The sequence below is a fragment of the Meleagris gallopavo genome, chromosome 1, assembly GCF_000146605.3.
Source record: "Meleagris gallopavo isolate NT-WF06-2002-E0010 breed Aviagen turkey brand Nicholas breeding stock chromosome 1, Turkey_5.1, whole genome shotgun sequence".
NCBI lineage: Eukaryota > Metazoa > Chordata > Aves > Galliformes > Phasianidae > Meleagris > Meleagris gallopavo.
In genome coordinates, this window is record NC_015011.2 from 45,364,984 (window position 1) to 45,389,767 (window position 24,784).

The window sequence follows — 24,784 nt, forward strand, 5'->3', positions numbered from 1 at the left end:
GAGTACACAAGATTCCAGGGGAGCCATTGGATAGAGCCCAGTGGAGGGCCAAGAAAATTATGAAGGGACTGGAGCGTCTCTCCTATGATGAAAGGCTGAAAGAGCTAAAACTCTACAGCTTGGAGAAGAGAAAGCTGAGGGAGGGGAGGTGGTTAGGAGATCTTATAAGCATCTGGAAATACCCAAAAGAAGAGTGCAAAGAGGACAGAACCAAGCTCTTCCCAATGGTACTCAGTGCCAGGCCAAGAGATGACAGGCACAAACTGAAATGTAGGAGGTTTCATCTGAACTTCGGGAAACGTTTTACTGTCCAGGTGGTCTGAGCAGCAGAACAGGTTGCCAAGAGAGGCTGTGGAGTCTCTTTCCTTGTAGACATTCAAAACCTAACTGGATACAATCCCAGAGAAGCTGCTTTAGGTAGCTTTGCTTGAGCAGGGCATTGGAATATTCCATTCTAATATTCATGGAAGAGGACTAAATTGTCTTCCAAGTGAATTTTTACCTCTTAACATTAGGTGAAGCAAAGTGAACCTGACTTATAAGTGCTTAACTGACTTTGAACATGTACCTAATCCTCATGTATTGGACTATTTTCAAAGTTCATCCCAAATATCAACACCAAACACTTGGTACTGATCTGTACTGATACTTGGTATTGGTATTTGATATTAACTTATAATAATTGATTTGATATTACTTAACATCAAAGCAGTCTGAGTGCTTTGCTTGACCGAGGAGAAACAACTTATCATTTTGAAGGATAAAGCTCCAATGGGGAACTCAACCCAACAACCACAGTTTGCAACAACACTCTCTAATATAACTGCATTTATAGGGACGCCTTTTTATCCCACAGGCTTTGTAGATTTGACCTAAGGGGATATTCAAATATAGGCTATGCAAAAATGCATTAATTTGAGTCTCTTGACCCTTAAGCACATGAATAGTTCCAATCAAGTTAATGGGATTTCTCATGTTAATGGCAAGCTTATGTGTCTCCCTGAATCAAGGACTGAATGTTTATATACATATGACTCATTCTAAAATGTGACTCACTGAAAAAATCACATACCAGTTGAGAGATACAGATAATGAAAGATATAGGTGCCTGCAGAAAAATAAGATCAATATTTTCAGAAATATTAAATAGAAACAAAGGTTTAAGTATATTTACTTTGCATTTTAAAAAATGTACTTCAAAGACGTGCATTTTTTGCTTTAAAAGTCAAAGAAAAGAAAATATTGCTTGGAGAATCATAGAATCATAGAATTACTCAGGTTGGAAGGGACCTCAAGGATCATCAAGTCCAAACTGCAGCCTAACCATAGTACCCTAACTCTAACAACCCTCTGCTAAATCATGTCCCTGAGCACCACATCCAAACGGCTCTTAAACACATCCAGGGACGGTGACTCAACCACCTCCCTGGGGACCCTATTCCAATGTTTAACCACCCTTTCCTAACATCCAACCTAAACTTACCTTGGCGCAACTTGAGGCCATTTCCCCTCGTCTTGTCACCTGTCACCAGTGAGAGGAGACCAACCCCGCTCTCACTGTAAGCACCATTCAGGTACTGGAAGAGAGCAATAAGGTCTCCCCTCAGCTGCCTCTTCCCCAGACTAAACAGCCCCAGCTCCCTCAGCCTCTCCTCATACAGCTGATTTTCCAAGCCCTTCACTAGCCTCGTTGCCCTTCTCTGGACCTGCTCCAGTACCTCCACATCCTTTCTGTACTGAGGTGCCCAAAACTGAACACAGTACTCGAGGTGAGGCCTCACCAATGCCGAGTACAGGGGCAGGATGACTTCCCTAATCCTGCTCACCACACCATTCCTGATACAAGCCAAGATGCCATTGGCCTTCTTGGCCACCAGGGCACATTGCTAGCTAATGTTCAGCTGACACGTTCAGAACACCAAGATCCCTTTCCACCAGGCAGCTTTCCAGCCACACCTCCCCAAGCCTGTAGGATTGCCTGGAGTTGTTGTGACCAAAACGCAGGACCCGACGCTTGGCCCTATTGAAACTCATGCTGTTAACCTTGGCCCATCGATCCAGTCTGTCCAGGTCCCTCTGCAGTGCCCTTCTCCCCTCTGGAAGATCAACACTCCCTCCCAGCTTGGTGTCATCTGCTAACTTACTGAGAGTGCACTCAATTCCCTCATCAAGATCATCAATGAAGATGTTAAACAGAAGCGGCCCCAGTACTGAGCCTTGGTGGACAACGCTCGTGACCGGCTGCCAACTAGATCCAACTCCATTTACCACGACTCTTTGGGCCTAGCCATCCAGCCAGTGCTTCACCCAGTGAAACGTACACCCATTCAGACCATGGGCAGCCAGCTTCTCCAAACTACAGCGGCATCTCATATCCAACATCCCTGTACTATCTGAATGTTATCATATAATGTTTGAAAAACTGAGTGCAATGTAATTGCAAAGCAAATCAGCCATAAAACATGTATTTTTCCTTTTTAAAAGTTGTGAAAGAGAGGGTGGATAAGTGGGTGGCAGAATGATGAAACTTATAGAAAATATATTATTTGTCATGAAATAGACCAGAAGGAACAGAAATTAAAGTAGGGGAAAAATCAGGTGGTAACTGAGTAGGCAGAAGTCACCACTTTATTACTCCTCCAGTACACAGTTTTTTATCTCACATATATATTCTCAGTAAAAATGTGTTACTGAAAATGAAGTTATTATTGCATTAAGATGCTGTTGGCTTAATGAAGGATACAAGAGACAAAGCCATTCTAAAGGGATACTATAGACAGCACTCAGTCATGAGTACTGGTTATCAGTAGATAATCAAAAAGACCTTAAAGAGCACTTGCACAAGATCATCTCCAGATCCATCAGTAACAAACTGCAAGCAGTTTGTCACATTATCTAAAATATTAAATACAACACAAAAACAATGCACTGAAATAAGTGACAATAGGATGAATCTCTTGACAGTAAAGTCAGTGTGTTATGGAAGTGAAAGGCCTAACTGCAGAAGATCAGTCAAAGAGTAAAATGTGCAAATGCTCAGATTTTTCTACAGATATTAGGGGAAGAAAAAAAAAAGAAAAAGGATTAAACATACACACACTTCTCATAAGAGATGCTGAATTCTCAGTGAAGTGTGACCTACATGAGATCCAGCCAAATCCTCTCCCATTCCTGGTCTTTTATCACTCAAATAGCATGTGTAAACAGAATTTAAAATCATCTTCAATAGAAAGGCAACTGTTTTGGTATGGATAGAAAAAAACACCAACTGTTGCGTCTTCCTGTCTTACATAATTAAAATAATGACTTCATTATCATGTCATTATCTCAAAAACAAAGACTACCAGAAGATTTAAGAGAGTTGTTGCTTTTCCTGTGCTAGCTCATCTGTACTGCTCTTTTTGTGTGTAGTAGAGTCAACATAGTATGTAGAGATCTACCCTAATACATGTACACCTTTAGTTCATTTTCCAGATATATTCCTGGGTAGCTTAAGAGCTAATACTTAATCCTTTCTTCAGCCAGATATCATGTAGTGTCTTAAAAGTTCTGTAAAATACAAATGAAGTCAGTAACATGCCTTCACTTATAATTCCTTTGCAACACTACTTCTTATGAAGTAGCTACGGCTAAGGCAGTGATCAGGTAAAATTACTGAGATTCCTTAAAAGAAACACCATTATGGACAGAGCGAAGGGCAGAGAGGTAAATATGCTAACAGCTATGAGAAATCAACTATTAATAATTAAAAAAATATCTGCATAGGAACAAAAATTATTACATTTTAATATGTGTTTTGTTTAAAGTTGACAGGCAGTGCTGAGGATGCTTCTTTGCAGACTGTAATAGTTTATATTCTAGAGATACCGAGCAGAGCACCAACATTAACAGAAATGATAACCAGCATTAAAAGAAACTGCTCAATCTCAAATAAATACTGAAGCAAATAAAACTGAAGAGCATCTTCTGAGATTTTCACGCATGGCACTAAACTGAGACATAATAAGTTTAGGAATGATAGACACTAAGAGAAAGGAAAATAGATGATCAAAAATGGCATTAATCATTACATCCCTTTGAAAAATTAGAGAAAGCAATGTAAAAACAAGTGTGTATATGGTCAAGTAACCCTGGACCCATATTCCTTGAGAACACAAACTCAACCAGGGTATGGTTGCTATAACCCAGACTGCCTCCACTCTTAACCTCTTCAATGATCCTCCCTGCACTGGTGACCACCAGGTCCATGCTTCAACTCTGGGTGGTCTGTCCAATACCTTGCACAGGAAGTTGTCCTCAACAGACTTCAGGAGTCTCCTGGATTGTTCGCAGGAGGTAATTTTGCCATCTGAAATATGGTAGAATATTTACCATTAAGATTGCTTGTATACTGCTCCCTCTTACTGAGAAAAAGCAAACAAAGGGAACTGAGAGTGCTGCTAAGAAAGTACCTACTTATTCAACTTCTAAAGAATGATAGAATATGATAAAGTGAAACCATACTTTTGCATTTATCTCCACTCCTTAATGGATCCTGTAAGAACTCACATAACTCTAATGGATTAATAGGCTCCATATTTTGTTTATGCCATCAGGACAAAAGTTCTCTTTATACCATTCTCCTCACAACAGAAACAGATGAAAGACATAGTCACACGGTACTCACTTTTCTCAAGCACCACCTATCAGATGCTAATCATCAGACTTTTATATATATATATATATATATATATATATTACTAGCAATAGTTATGAGCTTAATTTTATTCTTATACTAACGGGGTAGACGTGAAATCAATGTTGATTTCAGGTATCTATAAAAGGTATTTAAGAATTCTATCATATTTTTCCTACCATTTGTATCTTTTGTGTAGGTAGAACTAATGTTGCTATGTATTAAAACATACAAGCGTACCTGCGCTGATACCTCCTAACAAAACAGAGAGTGTTCTAGAAATGTTACAGAAGTATTTCTGTAACATGCAAAAAAAAAATTAATAATAATAATAATAAAATGCTAAAATGTTCTGAAGTTATTTACCTGTTGCTTAAGATCATAATTCAGAAATGAGTTCATTTGAAAGCTTGCTTTCTCCTTCTTTCCTTATTAGCTAACCTTTCCGTAGGGTAAACGTCTACATATGACAGCAAAAAATAAATTTCCCATATATTCAGGCTCACACTTTTTACAAACCATCAAAACTACTTTTTCAAAGAGAATAAATATGTTTTTAGAAACTAAAAGCTAAATGTAATTAAATGCTAGAGATCTCTCTCACATTCTTTATCAATATCGTACATTGTTACAAATATTTTGCTTAAATGTGACAAACCAAATGGATCACTACAGGATGAGCATTTGTTTCTTGATTAAGTTGCTTCTACATCAAAGTCCAGTGCCTGTCATTGTGCACTTTGCCTAATCTCAAACTGTGATTCCAGAACATTCTTTCAGAACAATTTTCAAAGTTGAGCACCATGAGGACATCTCAGCTGCTGATCAGAACACCACTAATTGTCTATGTTTATGCAACTGACTTGAAGGATTCAGCTGCAAATCACAAGCACCCAATACTATTCTAGACGCTGCTTGGTAGCTGCAGAACCTTAATCACTGCTCCAGAAGTAATGATGGTGCCCATTTTAACCTAGGCAAAAGAAACCTTGTCTGTCTACGGAGAACTGAGATAATTAACGTTTATGCAGCTGAATCCTACCTTTGGAGATTCAGCATTCCTACTAGTAATACTATGATCAAATAAAAAGAAAATGAATTTTAAGAAAATCATGATGAAAATAACTTTTTGTTCTCTTGTGAGAGAGAAGTTTCAAAGGTCATTTCAGCTGGAATAACAGAGAAAAATCGGAGGAGAGAAAAAACCCATGGGAAATGCAATTAGGAGTCCACTACAGATCTTTTGGAGGTCTCTAGGGAAAGTCAAGGCTTGAAGGAACAATTGCTGATGATTGTTATGCTACTAACAGCAAAGTTCATCAGTCTTGTTGATGATTTGGTTTTTTAATATTATGACAGAGAGAGTTGAAGTTAATATCGCAAAATCACCTTTCTGGATGAAAATTTCACAATCTCTCTCACGTTCTTCGATCCCCACCGAAGCTGAAAACTACAGCTTAAGAACACACACGATGTTGCACAGTACTGCATACTCACAGGACAGCAGACACGAGAGTATGGAAGAAAAGTGTTCTGCTATGTAAACCTGGCAACAATGTGCACAATGGCACAGGCAGCTCAGGAAAGGTAAGGAATGAAAATGGCACAAGTAAGTAAGGCAAGAATGCTCACTTAAGCACTGAATAACACATACACAAAGATACCTAATTATCCACTACCTAATTATATATTTCATATTGATAAGATGGTCTCATGATCAGTTCCAATAGACTCTTCAGATTCTGAGTATTCCTGCTTAGATTGTAGATTTCTTTGGTATTTGGTTGAGTATAATGACAAACTATATATGTGCTCAGTATAATGTCTGGCAGTCTCTGAACTAAAATAGCCTTCATGAAAAAAAAGCACAAAGATCTGCTGTGGTTAATTTAATAAAACATAGCTGTCCAACAGGATTCTCAAGTAGATAAAATACTACAAGCCATTTGCTGAACATCCAAAATTTACATACAGCTTTATATCCATGAAGACAAACAAGCTCTTTGATCAGAAAAGCTTAAGTTCTAATGATTTTATATGGAAAACAAACAAACAAACAAACAAACAAAGAATGCTACAGCCATATCTGCGATCCTTGTATAAAAGAGATTTAGCTAGGATGAAAGAGTCCACAACAGGGCAAGTGAGGTGGTTAGTAGCATGGCAAGATTTACATACAAAATAAACTTGCAAGTGTTAGGATTACTCATCCAGCACAAGGATAGCTTTAAGAAAAATCAAGCCTGCGTTATTGCAAGTTATGGAGAGTGTGCACCAACTATTTTTTCTTTACTACTCTGTCAGATTTTGCCATAGAAGAATAAATGCAAGCATGTATTCAGGAAATAAAATGCCAACAGATACAGCATGTTCTGCAAAATATAATCATACATTGGTTATCAAGGTAAACAATGTGGCAGATTGGACCAAAAGGATTAGACACATTTAGGATTCACCAATGCAAGCTAAACACCTAACAGCATTCAGAATGTTACATTTGCCTGTAAGCTGTTTTCCTGCAAGTATCTGATAGTCAAGGAATTTGCCCCACACACATAATTGGAGAGACAAACTAAATAGTCCAGAAAACCATTATAGCAGAAATGAAGTCGTGCTTTTTAATGCAGATCAGATGAACTGGTGGCTTGGGAAGCACCCTTCCCCCTTGTTATAGTCAACTCTATGTAGTTTAAATCATACTAAGCACTGTCATATTTCGGCATTTTACACTCTCAAATAAGTGCTGACTATCTCACAGGGTATGTCTGCGCAGCACACTGGAGGATTGTCTAGCAATACTTGTACCAGAAATCACAGCAGTAGGGAGCTGCAGGCTAATTTAGATGGCTGGGAAGCATGCCATCAGGCAGATTATTCTATGTAGAGTTCCACTCGGTTACAGTTAGGCTCCCTCCAACACAGAAATCTTTATGATGCTGTTCTAAAGCAAAGAGTAATTTACAGATAGAGAAAATAACCCTACAGTAGTTCTTTTAATAACTGCAGAACATAGTTTAGGAAAAAATACCAAAGAATTGTTTGAACTTCCCTGTGCTGGGTAAACTGCTTAAAAAAGAACGGGCAAAAATTTGCATGAAGTCAATGTGTTTTTCTCTTCTTTGTAACATCTATCTCCTGTTTACATAGAATTGCAAAGCCATTTTGGAAAATACTTCATAACATGGTATCATACTTGAAAACAAACCGTAGATGATTGGTGTGGATGTAAGATTATAAATGTCTAATGAAATAAATCACAGTAAAAACAGTTCTTCTCAGTGGGAAATACCACCATATGCATTAGGAACTAGGACTAACAGATGGTTTTGTGTTGGGTGGTAGCTTTTAAAAACAATTTATAAAATTATATAACCTTATCTTCAGAGAGTGGGTAGACTTTTGTAACAAGGGAATCTTAAAATGTAGAGTTTATATTTCCTGCAAGACATAAGTAGAGGGCCTTTATGTCCAATTGAAATAATAGCTAGAATTAGCCTGTAAAAAGAAGTTTGTAACTGAACTAGAGGTAAGAGCCAAGGATTGACCATTCAAAATTCTTGCAATGTCGTAATTCAGCAATATAATAATTATCTATGATATAAAAGGGGAATTAAATAGAGTGAAAGTATTCCAAACATTGGCTCTCGGTATGATTCCCTTTTTCTAACCTCATACATACAAACGACAAAAATAAATATCACTAAGGTGTGTTATCTATTTTTTCCTATGTTATATAATTTAAAATATACCTGATTCTTACAATGGACTCTCAACAAATCAGCCCTGATTATTTTACTATTCAGTAATAAAAAAGCTGAGCTAATTGTTCTTGAATGCATTTTTAATATATCCACATCAGTCAGACATTATACATACTTATTGCTCATTTTCCTCATGTGGAATTTTGTCTCACTCTCCCTGTAATGCCTCTGGGCAATTTATAATACAATCAAAGGATTCCACTTTTGATCTAAGAGAGTAATTATTTTATTCCAGAATATTTGATCGCTCTTTTCCACTATAATATTTCAAACTAGACAATATTTGTTTAAAAGTTGCATTAAAAAAAATAAATCAATATTATCAAATGCTTGAATAATGTAAATTGTTTTTCTCATTATCTTCAACAAATTCCAGTGATTATTACTTTGCAAAATAAAAAAATATTCCAATTTTTGGGACATGTGCTTCTTAGAAGAATTATTTTTCTTTGCATTACATAAAATTTATAACTGACCACACAAATTTTATTCACCTCTTGTATATTAATTTCTAACAATCTTCTTCCATAACACACAATTCTATCATTTCAAATATCCCAAACATTCAAAAATAAATCATATTGCCTCTATATACATTCACCTTGATTTTCTGACATGAGAATTAAAAGTAAATCTTTCCTTTGAATACATACCATCACTGTTTTCAACAATGTTAATATGACATGTTTTAAAAGATATTTTTCTCATTCTCTCATAAAGTACGTAAGTATTAAATGCCCCTTTTAAATGACAGAATTAAGGAAAAATTGACAGTTATATTGTGATGAAATCCAAATCTTTTTTCTTGAAACTACAGAACCTTTCTCCATGCTTCAATTTATATTACTTCTGCAAGCCTTTGTTATCTATTATATAACCACGTGAAATGTAACCAGATATACTGCTACCTCTTCTGAGAAATCTCTCTGTAGTGTATCCCAATAATCCTATATGACTTTCAGTTTTATTCTGAAAGCAAAAAAATGAGGGCATCTCATACCACAAGTTTCTCAGTATTTATTCCAGTTTATTAAGAAGAACACTAGAAAAACACTTTCTGGAACTATACGTCCTTTAATCTAAACTCACAATCTGAAGACAGCAAGATACTGCATTTGCAGTTGGAAATCTATAATGTAGATTATGTATTCTACTTCTGAACATGATAGCATAACTGTAAAAGCAAACATTGCAAGTAAATACCATCTACCCAAGATTGAAATGACTGAAGAAAATATTTTCATTTGGAGTTTCATTTTTATTAAGTGTATCTAGCAGAATTTTATTATTTAAGTTTAATTTTAGTTTCAAATTTTTTTTCTCAACTCCAAATGTGAAAAATATTTGTTTATTCTCACACTGTAAAGAACACACCACCTTCCAAATGCATTCTTAATTGAGAATTAGAAATATGCAATAACCTTCTGAACAGAGAACAAGATAAACGTCTTCTAAGAGTCAATTTTTAAGAATGTTCATTAAATTAGCACACCTAATTTATGAAAGGAAAAGACTGAGATGTATTGTATCTATTACATACATCTTCCATATAGAAGTATACATATATATACACTTACAGACATAGGATAGTGTAAACGGTCTTAATATTCTGTTTTTTGTTTTGCAAAAACAAATAAAAAGTAGCATTCAATAGAAACCTTTCTTATGTGGACACACACACACAAGCCATTCTCTCTCCTTTCAGAATGTTTTTAAATTAAGAAACACCGGAAAGTACACTGCAATAAATATGGCATATTTCTGTTTTTAGTAATACACTTAGAACAATATGTTCTCACACAAATACTTACACCTCAAACTCGACAAGGAATGGGTAGCTGAGGAATTTAAATTAAAACAATTTACCAGCAGGAGCTCTGTAACATTCCTCCCAACATACACTTAAACATTCTAGTGTTTGTTTTCCTGGCACTTTATTCTTGCAGATCTTTTGTTTGCAAGCTATACCCATTTACATTTTCTTACTTGCTTTTGAATTCACACAGATCCTTTGAATAGACACTTGACATGTAACCCCTATGTAATAAAGCATCTCTAAATTTAGCCCTGAGATTTTAGTTTGTGCCTTAAATGTATGCCATGATGTTTGATAATTTTCCACTTACAAGAATTACAGATGCTTAAAAGTAATTTAAACTATAAACTGTCTTAAAAATGCACGATTTTAAGAAAGCAAAGAAAAAAAGTTGAAACTCTTGTGTAACATGGCTGCTTTTGTTCTTGAAATTACTGAGCCAGACTGCCATCTATTGGAAAATAAACACTTCTAAAGTTATATTTTTTTAAAACTGAAAGTACTATATGCTACTCTAAAACTAATTTGCAAGCAATCATAATTAAGACAGCTTAATTTTAAAATTATATGAAATATTTTACATGAGAGCACATCATACATGTGTTGAAACAAAGCCAAATTTGCAATATCAAGCACAGAAAATAATGAATTTTCTGGCGTGGCTTTAACTTTCTTTAGTTCATTATTTATAATGAGCTCTTAAGTAAATCATCAAGTTAACATATTCACACCTGACTTTGTGCTACTCATCAAACAAGTGTTCAAAGTATTTACCTTCTGTTCTCATTCAGGAAGCTAACAGTCCACACACTGTTCTAGAATCCTAAATTTTATCCAGTTTCCTTTCCAACTTCTGGAGTGGAATTTTGTTCCTATTTAAATTTATGTCATGGTATTTAGTATTCTCCTTACTTTCACTTCCTGCTCCATTATATTCTTCCTCCCAAAGGTTCAATTAATCTAATTTGCAAGATTCTGCCCTTCAATTTTTCTATTCAATTTTTCTATTCAATTTTCCTATGACCTGGGGAAAGTTAAGTCAACAGAAAGGAAACTAAACCATTCTTTTTCCTCTAGGAAGCTCCTTTTCAGTTTCACTTGACCTGAGAGATGTGCAAATTCTACTTTAAGATTCTGTAAAAACATTAACCTCTCGTACTGTTAAATGCCTTATGTCACAAGTCAGACATCAGGTCAACAGAGGCATATAAAGTAATAAAACATGTATGTTTTCCATGCAAAATTTGTTGAAAAGGTTGTCCTGAAGACTTAAGTCCTCTAGTCCAAACATACCAGAAAAACTTGCTGAGTGGCTAGATGATTAATTGTCGAACTACTCAGCAAACAGACAACTGGATTTAATTCTGTTCTTAACCTAAAAAAGTCCTAACCCACAACTTCTTCAAAAGAAAATGTAGCATTCTGTAGATGCTGTATCACTGAGCAAGAAACAATGCAAAACATCTAAGGTCAAAAAAGGAATAGAATTTACTAGTGGACAAGAAGTCACAAGCCACTCAGGACCGCATCGGTATTTTTCCAGTGGCTGTAAAATACACAAAGAATCCTGGAGGGAATCATATGGGAGACTACAAATGTGATGTTAAAACTCACTCTTATGCCATAGAGAGAAATGAACTGCACTTTTCACTTTCCAGATGAAACTTTTTATAGTCTAGTTACCGCATTAAAAAGCGGACTGCATCACTACTACTATTATGCAAAACAAAGACTTTTGCTCTTTGAAATATCAGAGGTCAACACTGATTCAGGACAGAATTCCAAGCTGTGAATACTAAATAGACAAACATTCCTTTCTTAAGTTCTGTATCAATCTAAATCTTCAGTCCCAAAGAAGATTTAGCCCTCTTCAAAATTATCAGCTGTTTATAAAAGCTAACAAATGCACTCTGCTTCCAGATGCTTTCTCCTTACTGTGTCCATGATAGGGTAGTCTCAGGAGGTGCTTCCTTGATCCAACTGATCAGATCTTGACCCACAATCCCTCCTATTTCTCTGAAAAATAGCATGATGGAAAGACAGGAAGAAAAACGTCTCCTAGCAGCCAGTTCCTTTGAAGAATCTCCCAAAGGTCACAAAGTCTCATGGCTTGGATTTTGCAGAGGTTCAGAATAGAATACTGGACTATAGCAGTTCAAAAGTATGCATCAGTCATCATCTTTAGAACCAACATTTGTCCAGGAAATATCACCTAAAATATTACCAGTGGAGATCTGACTTCTGCACTTGCTCAGAGCTAACATTGCCACAATCAACAACACCTCAGGGGAAGAGAGGGGAAGAGTTGCTGATTGCAATCTGAAGCAAGTGCTCATTTGCAGAGGTTCACCTGGTGCAATTCTTACACCTGTGCTGGAACTGGTAAAGAGAAGAACAACACACACAGTCCTGCAGGCAGGAGGAGTCTGTGCTCCTCCAGTGCTACTGTGCTGTGACTACTTCCAAAGAATGCTGGAGTATGCAGCAGCAAGTTAAATAGATACAGACATAGAGCCATGGAATGGTTTGGGTTGGAAGGAACCATTAAGATCATCTACTTCCAGCTCCCATGCTATAGGCAGAGATACCTCCCTCTAGACCAAGTTGCTCAAAGCCCCATCCAGCCTGGCCTTGAATGCTTCCAGGGAAGGGGCATTCACAACCTCCCTCGGCAGTCTGTTCCAGTGTGTCACCACCCTCACAGTAAAGAATTTCTTCCTATTATCTAGTTTAAATCTATCTCTTCTGGTTTAAAGCCATTTCCTCTTGGCCTGTCACTACATGCCCTTATAAAAAGTCTGCTTCCAGATTTCCTGTAAGCCCCCTTCATGTACTAGAAGGCTGCTATAACGGTCTGCCAGAGCCTTCTCTTCCCCAGGTTGAAGAACCCAAGCTCTGACAGCCTGCGCCTGCAGGGGAAGTGCTCCAGCTCTCTGATCATCTTTGTGGGACGTCTCTGGACTTGGTCCAACAACTCAATGTCCTTTTTGTGTTGGGGCCACAGAAGTGACACAGAACTCTAGATGGGATCTCATGAGAGCAGAGTAGAGGAGCAGAATTACCTCCCTCGACCTGCTGGTCAGGTTTGTCTTGATGCAACTTAGCGTATGGTTGGTATTCTGGGCTGCAAGTGCACATGCCAGCTCATGTTGAGTCTTTCATCAACCGACATTCCTAAATCCTTCTCCTGTAGTCCCAAATCTTTCTTCTACACCTCCAAATACTTCTCCTGCACCCCCAAATCCTTTTCCTAGTAGAGATAATAGAGGAGAACTCCTCCCAGAGGTTCAAATAATCCAATTTGCAAGATCCTGCCCTTCAATTTCCCTATTCAATTTTCCTATGTTCTCTCTATTATCTCTTATTATAGAGATAATAGAGGATAACCCACTTACTCTCTAGATTATTTACAGAAGCTTCCCAGCAAGAAGAAAACTCAAGACAGAAAAAAAGTTGTAAGAATCTCTCTCATATTTATCCCAAAATCCATTTCTGCCTCTGTATCCATGTTTCTTTCCGCCTATTTCTTCCTCTCTGTATATTCATGTCCTTATACAGAAATAGTCATGTAGGTTTCTTCAGTCATCATCATTCACTCTTCTAACACCTTGTTTCTGCCTGGATGGCTCCTTACTGAGCCTATGGGTCTTAATCTAAAAAGCAGCACTTCCCCCAAAATAAAAGACCATATTTCAAAACTGAGAATTTTGGCTACAAAGAAGACAGACAGAAACTGAACGGACTTAGTAACAGTAAAATACTTTTTTATAATGAAGATCTTTTTAGATGAAACAGCAAAATCTTACATCACAATACATTTCCATGCATAGGCCTGTGCAGTTGGGTCCACTCAAAGGAAAAACATGCTCTGCTAAGAATGGTGACTTGATGATAAAAGTGTGTACATCACCTTGATTCTAGTTTTCATTGAAAGAAAAACCTGTTGCACTAGTGGGAAAGAGTGATGACATACTTTAGTCGGTTCCCATTTTCAAATATTTGCTTTCACGTTGGGTTGAATAAATAATCACATGAAATGTCAGCAAATGTATTTGTCTAATTTACCTGCTATAGATAAATTACAGATTTACTGGTTGAATATTCACATTCTATTTCATTTAGGTGTGTAAAAATTTCAGTTTGAATAGATAGAATTATATGAGTTACAATTTCTGCAAAACAGCAACAGAGCAGACTTAAATAGCAGTTAGCATCTAAATACAGAGGGACACTTGAAAGACATATAGAAATGCTTAAATGACTCCAGTACCTTGTTTAGACTGACTTCAATATGGATTATGTATCTAATTGCTCAAACATAAAAGGGCTTTAGAAAAGTAGCTACTGCATTTTGGGGCAGCTAATCATTCCTGTAAACCTAATTCTGTCTCCATATATGGTAAGGAATTCTCTAGCACGTAAAATGTCTTAACTTGTTATGCTTCTCACCACATATTAGAGCATAATCGTTCTTATTTTATGAAGAAAGAAAATGAAATTTAGCATTTAACATTTTACTTCTGTTGTGTGTATTACTTCATGAGCAATCCTATTTATTTTACTTAGTGAGGAAAAGAATTAAATTAAAAGGAAAAAAAATAATAAAAGTGCTTTTTTACCCTGTAATGAAAAAAAAAAAAAGAATCCTACAGCACTTTATTTACAGGAATAATATTAATGAAGTTATATTTTCAACTGTAGGTAGAAATCACTGAAGTGCCACAACCACAACAATTTTCAGTATTAGATAATCTTTCATATCATTAACTGCTAGGAAAGCTATATGGTAATAAAATTTGTAGGAATTGTAACTGAAGATGTTTAGCTTCTTATTTGAGGGGTAATTCTAATCAAATTCTGCAAGCATTTAGTCTCAGATATAGTTCAGAGTATTATCAATTTCAGTGCATTTCTCAAAAACTCCCTCTTTGCACTCCCTAAACTCAAAAGTAAATTTAGCCTGAACTTTTGATCACATTTATAGTGATAGCCATCAAAAGCTTTTCTTAGTTCTAGGAGGCAATATCTTTATAAAATTAGAGGAACACTAAATTCTAAGTCTGTAATGAGTGCATCCTCTTTTTTTACTGTCATATTATTAGACATATCACACTCTTGCACTATTTCTTTCTTGAATGTGATGTAAATAAAGCACATATGGAATCCTAAATCATCTAGGTTGGAAAAAACCTTCGAGATCATCAAGTCCAACCATCAGCATGACCTAGCAAAGTCCCATTCCTAAACCAAGTCCTTTAGTGCCACATCCACACTTCTCTTAAATACTTCAGGGAAGGAGATGGCACCAATTAACTGGGCAGCTCATCCCAATGCTAAACCACCCTCTCCATGAAGAAATTTATCCTAATACCCAAACTAAGCCCACTCTGGCACTACTTAAGATCATTATGTCTTTCACTTTTTTTTCTAGAAGACCCCCAGAAGGAGATCAAACTGATTGCAGATGTTGTCCTGATGGCCCTAGACGGCGGGATAAAGCTATAATTGGGCAGCAATTCCCTTGAATTTGGATCCATTGGTACAAAATAGAACAACTATTACTGAATATATTTTCTTTGTATCTCATCTTACTTACTACATTAAGCTTGGTTTGGATTCCACTGGTCATAAGTTCTTCCTCTGATATTTTACTAAAATTGTCCAGAAAATGGTCTGATATTGTATGAGACAGATCTTCAAAAGAGTATTCCTTTTCTTGGCACAATTTGATTTCATCTAAGAGCTTTGATAATTCTCCAGTCACAGCTTCACCTTTAAAAACAGACACACCGTTAGTCAATACTTAGAATATTAGAGGTCATTTATGATTAGAAAGGGAATGCAGGTTATGTACATTTTTAGTTAGTATTTCTTACATTCCATGCCTTAACATCTAAACAGTGATCTTCACACACAATTCTACCCTCAAAAATAATGGTATCTCATTCCAGGATGGAATCACTCGAGGTAATCTACTTATTTTTCCTTTCCTTTATAGCTTGTATTTAGTTAGGATGAAATTCAACATGTACTTACCCTTTCTCTGTTTTCCAACACTGAATAAAACCAGCAGCTCTCCAAGAATATAAGATTTAACCAGAAAAGAAAAGTTTCTACAGACATACAAAACTACCATTCCATACACTGCATGGGATTCATGTTTGCTGGTCTGAACAAGTAAGACATTGCATAGTCTCCATAAACTCTAAATTGATTAGGACTAAGTTTCAGAGAATAAACATCTGTCCCTGCAAAAAAGCTATGTTTTATAAACAATCCTTGGTCTCTTTTTCAGAGTCCAATTTTTTGGAATCATGGGGGGATGTGTTGGGCAAAATCCACAAGTTTGAAACATTCCTCCCTGTATCAACCTATCAGAAATCCATGTTTAGTGCATTCTTTATTGTATTTCATGAATTCTCCTTTATCTTCAGTTAATCAATTTACCAAAAGAGTAAGACAATGGGCTTTTAGTAGCTATAATAACTGAGGGCCTCTACTTGAAAGATAGGAAGTAGTAATAAGTATTAGAATCACAATTGTGTTAGGTTGGGATAATCTACTGCATATGTGTTACACAGTTACCTTTAATAATAGCAATGAAGAGGTGAATGAAAGCCAAGTTTATTCTTGAAAAAGTAAGAGACTTTTTCTCTTGACTAGGTTCCAAGAGTCATACTGTTGGAAACTACAGCCCTCCTACTCAATAAAATACAGAGATAATTTCATTCCACTCTATCCTTTGGGGGAAAAAAAGAAAAAAAAAAGGTAACTAAAGAAGCCCCAGGTAAGATTCTTTCTGTTTGGTCTAGAGCTCTTTTTGTGCCATTCTTTTTTTTTTCATTCTTCTTTTTTTTCATCATTTGTTATGCTAGATAGACATAAAAGACACGATTCATTATATTTTTTAAAATTACAACGGTGACTCCAATTTTTAGATCCAAGAACATAAGCTGTTAATTAAAAGCATCTAATTGCCTTTTAATAGTTAAGTATAAGAAACGTTTTAATAAAAACAGTTGCTACATTTTGTTAATGTTTGCACAAAACTTGAAATTGAATCAAAGTTGCAATTAGCTCTATTTATATTTAGCTTTCTAATAAAAAAAATGAATTTATTGCAGGTTAATACCAGCACAAGTAAAAATTGGAAGTAAAAGACTTGAATATTAAGAACTATTTTAAAAACATCCTAGAGTACTATAATGAAAACACAGGACTACTGTTTCCTACAGATTTATGTTCTCTGAGTACAAAAATCTCATATTCTTCCACATATGTCCTTCAATATTTCTTGCTAGGCAAGAATTAGTTGTATGTGGTAAGACAAGAACTGCAAATGTGATAACTGACCTGTCTATAAGCATACACTAACTGGCTGATATCTGATTGCTGCCAGAAAGAATACATAAAAGATGAATTTTGTTTAACTTTCTTTCAGAGCAGGCCTAGGAAACGTCTCTCTCCTCTACCTAGCTATCTATTTCCATGACAGTCACAATTAGGTAACTGATACAGCTATCCATCTTTCAAATTTGGTTTAAATTATTTGAAATTAGATTAGAAAATGACAGACAGATGGGAAGTACAATCACATACAATTTCTTTCCTTTAAAATCAGATTACACAACAGACAAGGAAAAGAAAAGTAGCATGTTTGTATATAGTGCTTATATCTTGAAAGCAGAAGAACAATGTGTTTTAAAAATATTTACTACGTAAATTAATGATGGATTTTTCTATGGCACAGGGAAGCTGACTTCATGAATGATTTTACTAAATTCAAAGGAACTATTTATATTCATATTTTACATGGCTGTCAAGCACCCCAATGGAAAACATGACTAGAACGAGAGTATTTGTTTACTGTCACCATGAAGATCATAATCTGGTTTGCAGCAATAAGCTTAATTTTCTCATGAATTAAACTCTCCTAGTAAAGGAGTAAAAGAGACTACAAAAAAAAAAAACCAACACAAAAAACCAAAAACAAAAACAAAAACAAAAAAAACACAAAGAAGACAGGCAGTTATTTGCCAGTAGTTAATTATATATACTTTGGATGACTATAGAAGGCAGTAATCAGGTTTGGTTTTACAATTAGGATGGTTTTCATGAAGAGCAGGATTACAACATGCTCAAGAAATGTCCTTCTTATGACACTGGGGTGCATAAAAATGTAAGTAAGAGCATAAGATCAAAGCATGTACACATAACTGTGACAGTCATGGTACATGAAAGGTATGTTAAAATATTTATCTGCAGGAAGAATGGGAGAGCAATACACAAATGATCCTTCAAAGAGCCAAATGTAACACAATCGGAAAAGGTACTCACTGGCTGAAACAAAATAAATTCTCTCCTATCTTGAACATCTACAGAGTATTTTGGCATATTTATTAATCTTCTGTTTTACTTATGAAATGCATTATGTTATTGGAATTAAAAATATTTAAGATCGAACAATGTAATAGACTGTAACCAATATATGACTTGTCATTTTTGAGAATAGTTCTTTACTTTCTTTTATGGTATACATTACAGTGTATGCAGTCAAGATAGGTAGTTCATAATGGAAGAAAAGCTTTTCAATATCAATCTCTCTTTATCTCTCTTTTTCATTTCATATCTTCATACAAACATGTTAATAGTATAACTTTACTTTTAAAGACAATTCTGTATTCACAGAGTACATGTATTTACTTTTAGCCTTTGGAGATGGAGGAACTTCTGGAGACAAAATGCAAGACTGATGTTCTGCACCTTCCAGTGGGCGTTCCTCTGAAACACTTGCATTTCCTGTTTCCATATATTCTGCAATTTAAAGATATAAATACATATAAACTCCAGAATGAAGAAGATTGAAGTATATTTCCTACTTCCTTTTTTTATGAAACCTCTTCCAGTTTTCATATTAAAATCTTGTAAATACTCATAAACACTGCCGCAAGGCATTTATTGAAAATATTGTAAATCATTATAATGGCCAGTTACCTCCTCTAATCTACTGAAACTGTTACAGAAATCTAACTGCAAGAGTAATAAGTTGTATCACTATATTTTTCCTATCTCTTTGAAATATCCATATTGCTTTTGAAATATCCATATTACTTTTCCATTATATTATTACTGTTGAAAGAGTTTTCTTTTGTTTTAAATCTGTTAAGAAATTTTAGTCAAAGAATCATAGAATGGCTTAGGTTGTAGGGGACCTTTAAGATCATCTAGTTCCATCCCACTGCAATGGGCAGGATTGCCACAAATTAGATCAGGCCTCCCAGGGCCCCATCAAACCCGCCCTTGAATGTCACCAGAGATGGGGCATCCACAACCTCTCTGAGCAACCTGTTCCAGCACCTCACTGCCCTCTGAGTAAAAAATTTCTTTCTAACACCTAACCTAAATCTCCCCTCTCTTAGTTTAAAGCCATCCTCTTTTGTCCTATCAGTATCAGACAGCGTAAAATATCAGTTTTCCTTTTGCATGTAAAGTCCCTTCAAGTACTGGAAGACCACAATGAGGTCTCTCCAGAACCTTCTCTTCTCCAAGCTGAACAAGATCAGCTCCCTCAAACTTTCTTCAAAAGGGAGGTGCTCCAGACCTCTGATCATATTAGTGGCCCTCCTCTGGACCTCATCCAACAGCTCTGCATTCTTCTTGTGCTGGGGGACCGAGACCTGGATGCAGTAGTCCAGAGGGGACCTTGCAAGGGCAGTGTAAAGAGGTCAATAACTTTCCTCTCACTGCTGGCCATCCCTCTTTTGATGCAGCCTGGGATACAGTTAATCTTCCGGGCTCAAGTCAAGATATTCAAGTTAGCAATAAGTAGAAATATTGATACTGAGAAGATAAAATATTCTGCTTGCAGTACAGAGACTAAGTACTTGAGAAAAAAGGCACTCTCAAAAATTTAGATATAATTAATAGTCTAAAAAAGTCCATTCTAAAATTTTTCTCTCTTTTATTTTTTAAAATTTCCTTTGTACCAACTTCATGAGCATGTTTATAAAAACAGACATGAAATGATGAATGAGACAAACTTCAAATTTGCTATTAATTTTGTATAAATATACATTTTCACGTGGATTAGTACACAGCCTAGCTCAAAAAAGACCTCTAAGACATAAATGAACATTATTGCAGAATAGATATTAAATTATTAGTGAGAAACTAGTTTATGTAATAGTGTTTTTTTGTTTTGTTTTTCCAGCAGAATGACTGGTTTCCAGTTCAGGCAGTTATTTTGCATCTTCACTTTCTTGATTTCCTGAGGTTTCTTATCCAGATAGTAAGCACAACAGTGAATAACCACTTTCATCAGTATCACATTGGACAAGTAAAGTGTTTCTGGGAACTGAAAACTTCCTGATTTGATTTTTTGCAGTCTACAATGTACTTGTTTAGCTAGTTTTATTTCTTTTTAAATAACAAATCCGATAACCCAAATACAAACTGTGATGAAATCGACATCTTAGAAAATGAAATTGGAAATGGCAGAGAACAGCATGTAGTTTTAGAATGCTTTGCAGGTTGTTATTTCTTAAGATTATGATTTGAAAATGTAATATAGTAAGTCAGATGGTTTGCAACGGTCCGTTGGAGAAGCTGTCATAAATTTCTCCATATGAAAACATGCGGTTTTTTTTTTAGTTTAATACTTAAAGCAAAGAAGCAAAGATAATTTTTAAGTAAGGGGCCATGTGAAAACCGTAGAATCATAGAATCATCAAGGTTGGGAAAAACCTCCAAGGTCATACAGTCCGACCATCCATCCTTCACCATTATTTTCCAGTAATTCATGTTCCTCAGTACAACATCTAAATGTTTTTGAACACCTCCAGGGTCAGTGACTCCACCATCCCCCTGGGCAGCCTTCTCCAGCGCCTGACCACTGTCCTGGAGAATAATTTTACCTAATGCCCAACCTTAATCTGCTCTGGCTCTTGAGGCCTTCCCTCTTGTCCTATTGCTAGTTACATGGGAGAAGAGGCCAACACCCACCTCCCCATCCCACCACAACCTTCCTTCAGGCAGTTGTAGACCGCAATAAAGTAGCCCCCAAGCCTCCTTTTCTCCATACTAGAAAGTCCCAGTTCCTTCAACCACTTGTTCTCCAGACCCCTCACCAGCTTTGTGCCCTTCTCAGAACATGATCCAGGGCCTCAATGTCTTGTAGTGAGGGGCCCAAAACTGAACATGATACTCAAGATGTGGCCTCATCAGTGCTTAGTACAGAGGGATGACCACTTCCCTGCTCCTGCTGGCAACACTATTTCTGATACAAGTCAGGATGCCATTGACCTTCTTGGCCACCTGGGCATGCTGCTGGCTCATATTCAGTCATGTGTCAACCAATACCCCCAAGTCTGTTTCCTCTGCACAGTCTTTCAGCTACTCTGCCCCAAGCCTGCAGTGTTGCCTGGGGTTGTTGCGGCCAAAGTGCAGGACCCAGCACTTAGTCTTGTTGAACTGCATCCCATTGGCCTCAGCCCAGTTATCCAGCCTGCCCAGATCCCTCTGTAGTGCTTTCCTACCCCCAGGCAGATCCACGCTTCCAGCCATCTTGGTGTTATCTGCAGACTTACAGAGAGTACACTCAATCCCCTCATTCAGGTCATCAGTAAAGATACTGAACAGGACAGGCCCCAGTACCAACCCCTGGGGTACATCACTTGTGACCATTCACCACCACTATCTTGGCCCAGGCCTCTTTACCTAGCAGAGTTTACCTATCCAAGCCATGGGCTGCCAGCTTCTCCAGAATACTGTGGGAGACAGTGTAAAATGTTTGCAGCAGCAGCAAGACAAAATACTCTGGAATGTTTTCTAGCTCTGCCAGCTATAATATTTGTTGAGTAATTGTGTGCGGTGGAAGAGAAAGAAAAGCAAGATCAAAAGAAACAGAAAAGGGAAAATAAGAATTCATGCTTGAAAATATATACTGGATAATTCTGCAGCTGTCCAAAAGCAAATACAAAATAAAGTTCTACCAGGTGGCAACATTCAAATTATTGGATCAATAATTAAACTATTAGGAAAGGAAGTGCAGGTAAGATTGTGAGGAATATTAATCTTGGTATCATTTTGATATCCATATAAGTCTTGGGAAACCTCTAAAAAAGGCTCAGCACACAATATGCTGGAGAGGTTTAGAACAGCCCAACAGAAAGTGTTATCCTTGTAAAATACATAGTGCAACACCTACAGCTTCAGACTTCTGTGGTACTTGTACTGTTAACTTTATGCTCTTGAAAATTTTACTGTATATATGCAAAAACAATAAAGTGATGGATTCAGTTGTGAGAAGCTCATAGACTAGGTAAATGAGAACTTACACTTATCAAAGGAACAGACACAAACCAAGTTATCTATTTTAGGAGCCAAATACAAACTACTCAAAAGCAGTGGATGCTTTCACCCACAACAAAATTCACCTGCAGCTAGCTAGAAACTCATCTTCCATGCCTTTCCAAACTTAATGAAAAAGATGAAGTTGTTAACTATTATCTCTGCTCTGATTACAGTGTAGCTTAGAGACTTCTCTGGATTCTATCACTCTCCTCAAAACAGAAAGACAAGCTTAGTCAATTAGATCAGTTCACGACCAGAACTGTTTCCACAGTTGTAGTCTGAAAGAGTATAGAGAAGAGAGTTCTGCAACAGGGGAGGGTGAAGTCTGCTCAGGACGCAATCTGTCAGAATCATAGTGCTTCTCCAGCTCTCTGTGTCATCCTGTTCCATATTTCACAGACAGTGGACATGACTAGCACAGAATGAGGGAAGCATATGTTAATACATGCACTTCAGAGATGGCTCTTCACCAAACTGCTTTGGGAAGAATGGAGTATTTTACATCTGTTGACTCAAACTGCAGATTACAGTTCAGTGAGGATTAATCCAAAGAATTTGAAAATCTGAAAATGTTCCAGAAGGGTTCCTCACTTCTGTAACGTGTGCTAGGCCAAAGTCAAGCAGAAGGGAAGGCATTAAGATGTAGGCAGACACACACATCTGTCTTGCAGAGGAGCCCCAGGAATATCAGCCATAACAGAAGATGCCCCAGCTGAGCTGGAGCTGTTGCTGAACATCCAGGGGCAGTGAAAGCTTTGGCTCAGGTCAACCTGCTCTAATTTCAGTTCCTCCATGTTCTCATTCCTTAGTGAGGTCAGGATTTTTGCTTAATTTATAAGCTCTGGCTTTTAGAGAGAGAACTTAGACCTTTACTTCTATTTTGTATTATTATTGTTAATTACTTAGTATAAGCTTCTTTGACTTTTATTTTGATAGGCAATGTAAGCAAAGCAAAGAGTTAGAATCACCTAGAGTTCCTCCCTAGAGTGACTTCCTCTCAAAGAAAAGGAAAAAAGCCAAATCTGACTAACATAAAAATATGAACACTCACCTTTTCAAATGGAAGAATCTCCAGTAACTAGATCAGGTGAATAAAGCAGGCCCACAGACACACATCCCCAGCACGGCCTGTGTCCCTGAAGAACAGCCTAATTTCTCTGTGCCCTCCTGCACAGCCATCATCTCACAACATCCTCTGGATACCTCAGGCTTGCCTCCCTGCACTCCCGACACCTTACTGAGCTACCTTAGCTCCACCACATCCTATCTCAGCTCTCTAGAAGCAGCTCCCAAAGTGCCCCAACCGTTCCCCTGAGAAGGAGCAAACCCCAGCCAACCAGAAGCTTCATGACCGATTTCTTCCTACTCACAGCATCAGTGGTTACACGAAACCAACTGCTAACTGCTGCCTGCACATCTAGTAAGGCAGCAGGCATGAGCTGAGACCAAGGCTGGACTGCTCTAGTCTCCTGCATTTCAGAGCAGAATTCTGAATGACTCAATTTTAACATGATGCCAGAGAAAAAAAAATCTAGATATTCTGGTGTAGGCGCGTAAGGAGACATGTTCAGGGATGATAAAAAGACAAGCACTGGAGCTATGATTCTGAGATAGGTGAGGAAGGTGGTAAATAGTGGATTAATTAATTAACAAACATAGTTTATTAAAGTGCTATACAGTACTTTATAAAGGGAGTTGATGAATACCCAGGAAAAAAAATAAAGGTGTTGGAAGTGCTGGGGAATTGACATCCCAATTCTTTTCCTCCCACAAATATCTAATAAATCTTTGACTGGAAAAGTCTTTCAGTGAGGCTGCAGACTTGTACTGACGGGAATGGAAAATCTATTTGTCCACAGAAAGACAGGAAGAGAGAGAGAGAGAGAGAGAGTGGACTAAAGCTCTGTGATAACAACATTGCAGCTATGTATGCAGGGGAGAGAAAATAGAGTCCTGGTTCTGTTTCCATTTCAGCAGCTGCTTATGTATTTTCCACTTATGAATAATTGGGTAACATGTACAAACTATGTTAGTTTCTTAAGCACCATCAGTAGAAGAGATAGGAAGTAACTTTCTACTACATCTCCTTCCATATTGCCTATACGCAGAGCTTACTGTGTCTTTTTGGTGTTCCCATCATTTCTCATCTGTATAACTATCATCTTTTTTTTTTTTTCTTTC

General features: G+C 36.9%; 1 protein-coding gene across 1 annotated transcript in view; it reads right to left on the reverse strand.

Moving 5' to 3' along the window:
- Window positions 1-24,784, reverse strand: part of ANKS1B (ankyrin repeat and sterile alpha motif domain containing 1B) — a 407,884-nt gene that overhangs the window by 317,313 nt on the left and 65,787 nt on the right. The window contains exons 7-8 of the mRNA XM_031552160.1: window positions 18,956-19,066; window positions 15,849-16,024 (exon numbers count right to left, since the gene is read on the reverse strand). Coding sequence (XP_031408020.1) covers window positions 15,849-16,024; window positions 18,956-19,066 — 287 coding nt within the window. The remainder of the gene's footprint in view (window positions 1-15,848; window positions 16,025-18,955; window positions 19,067-24,784) is intronic.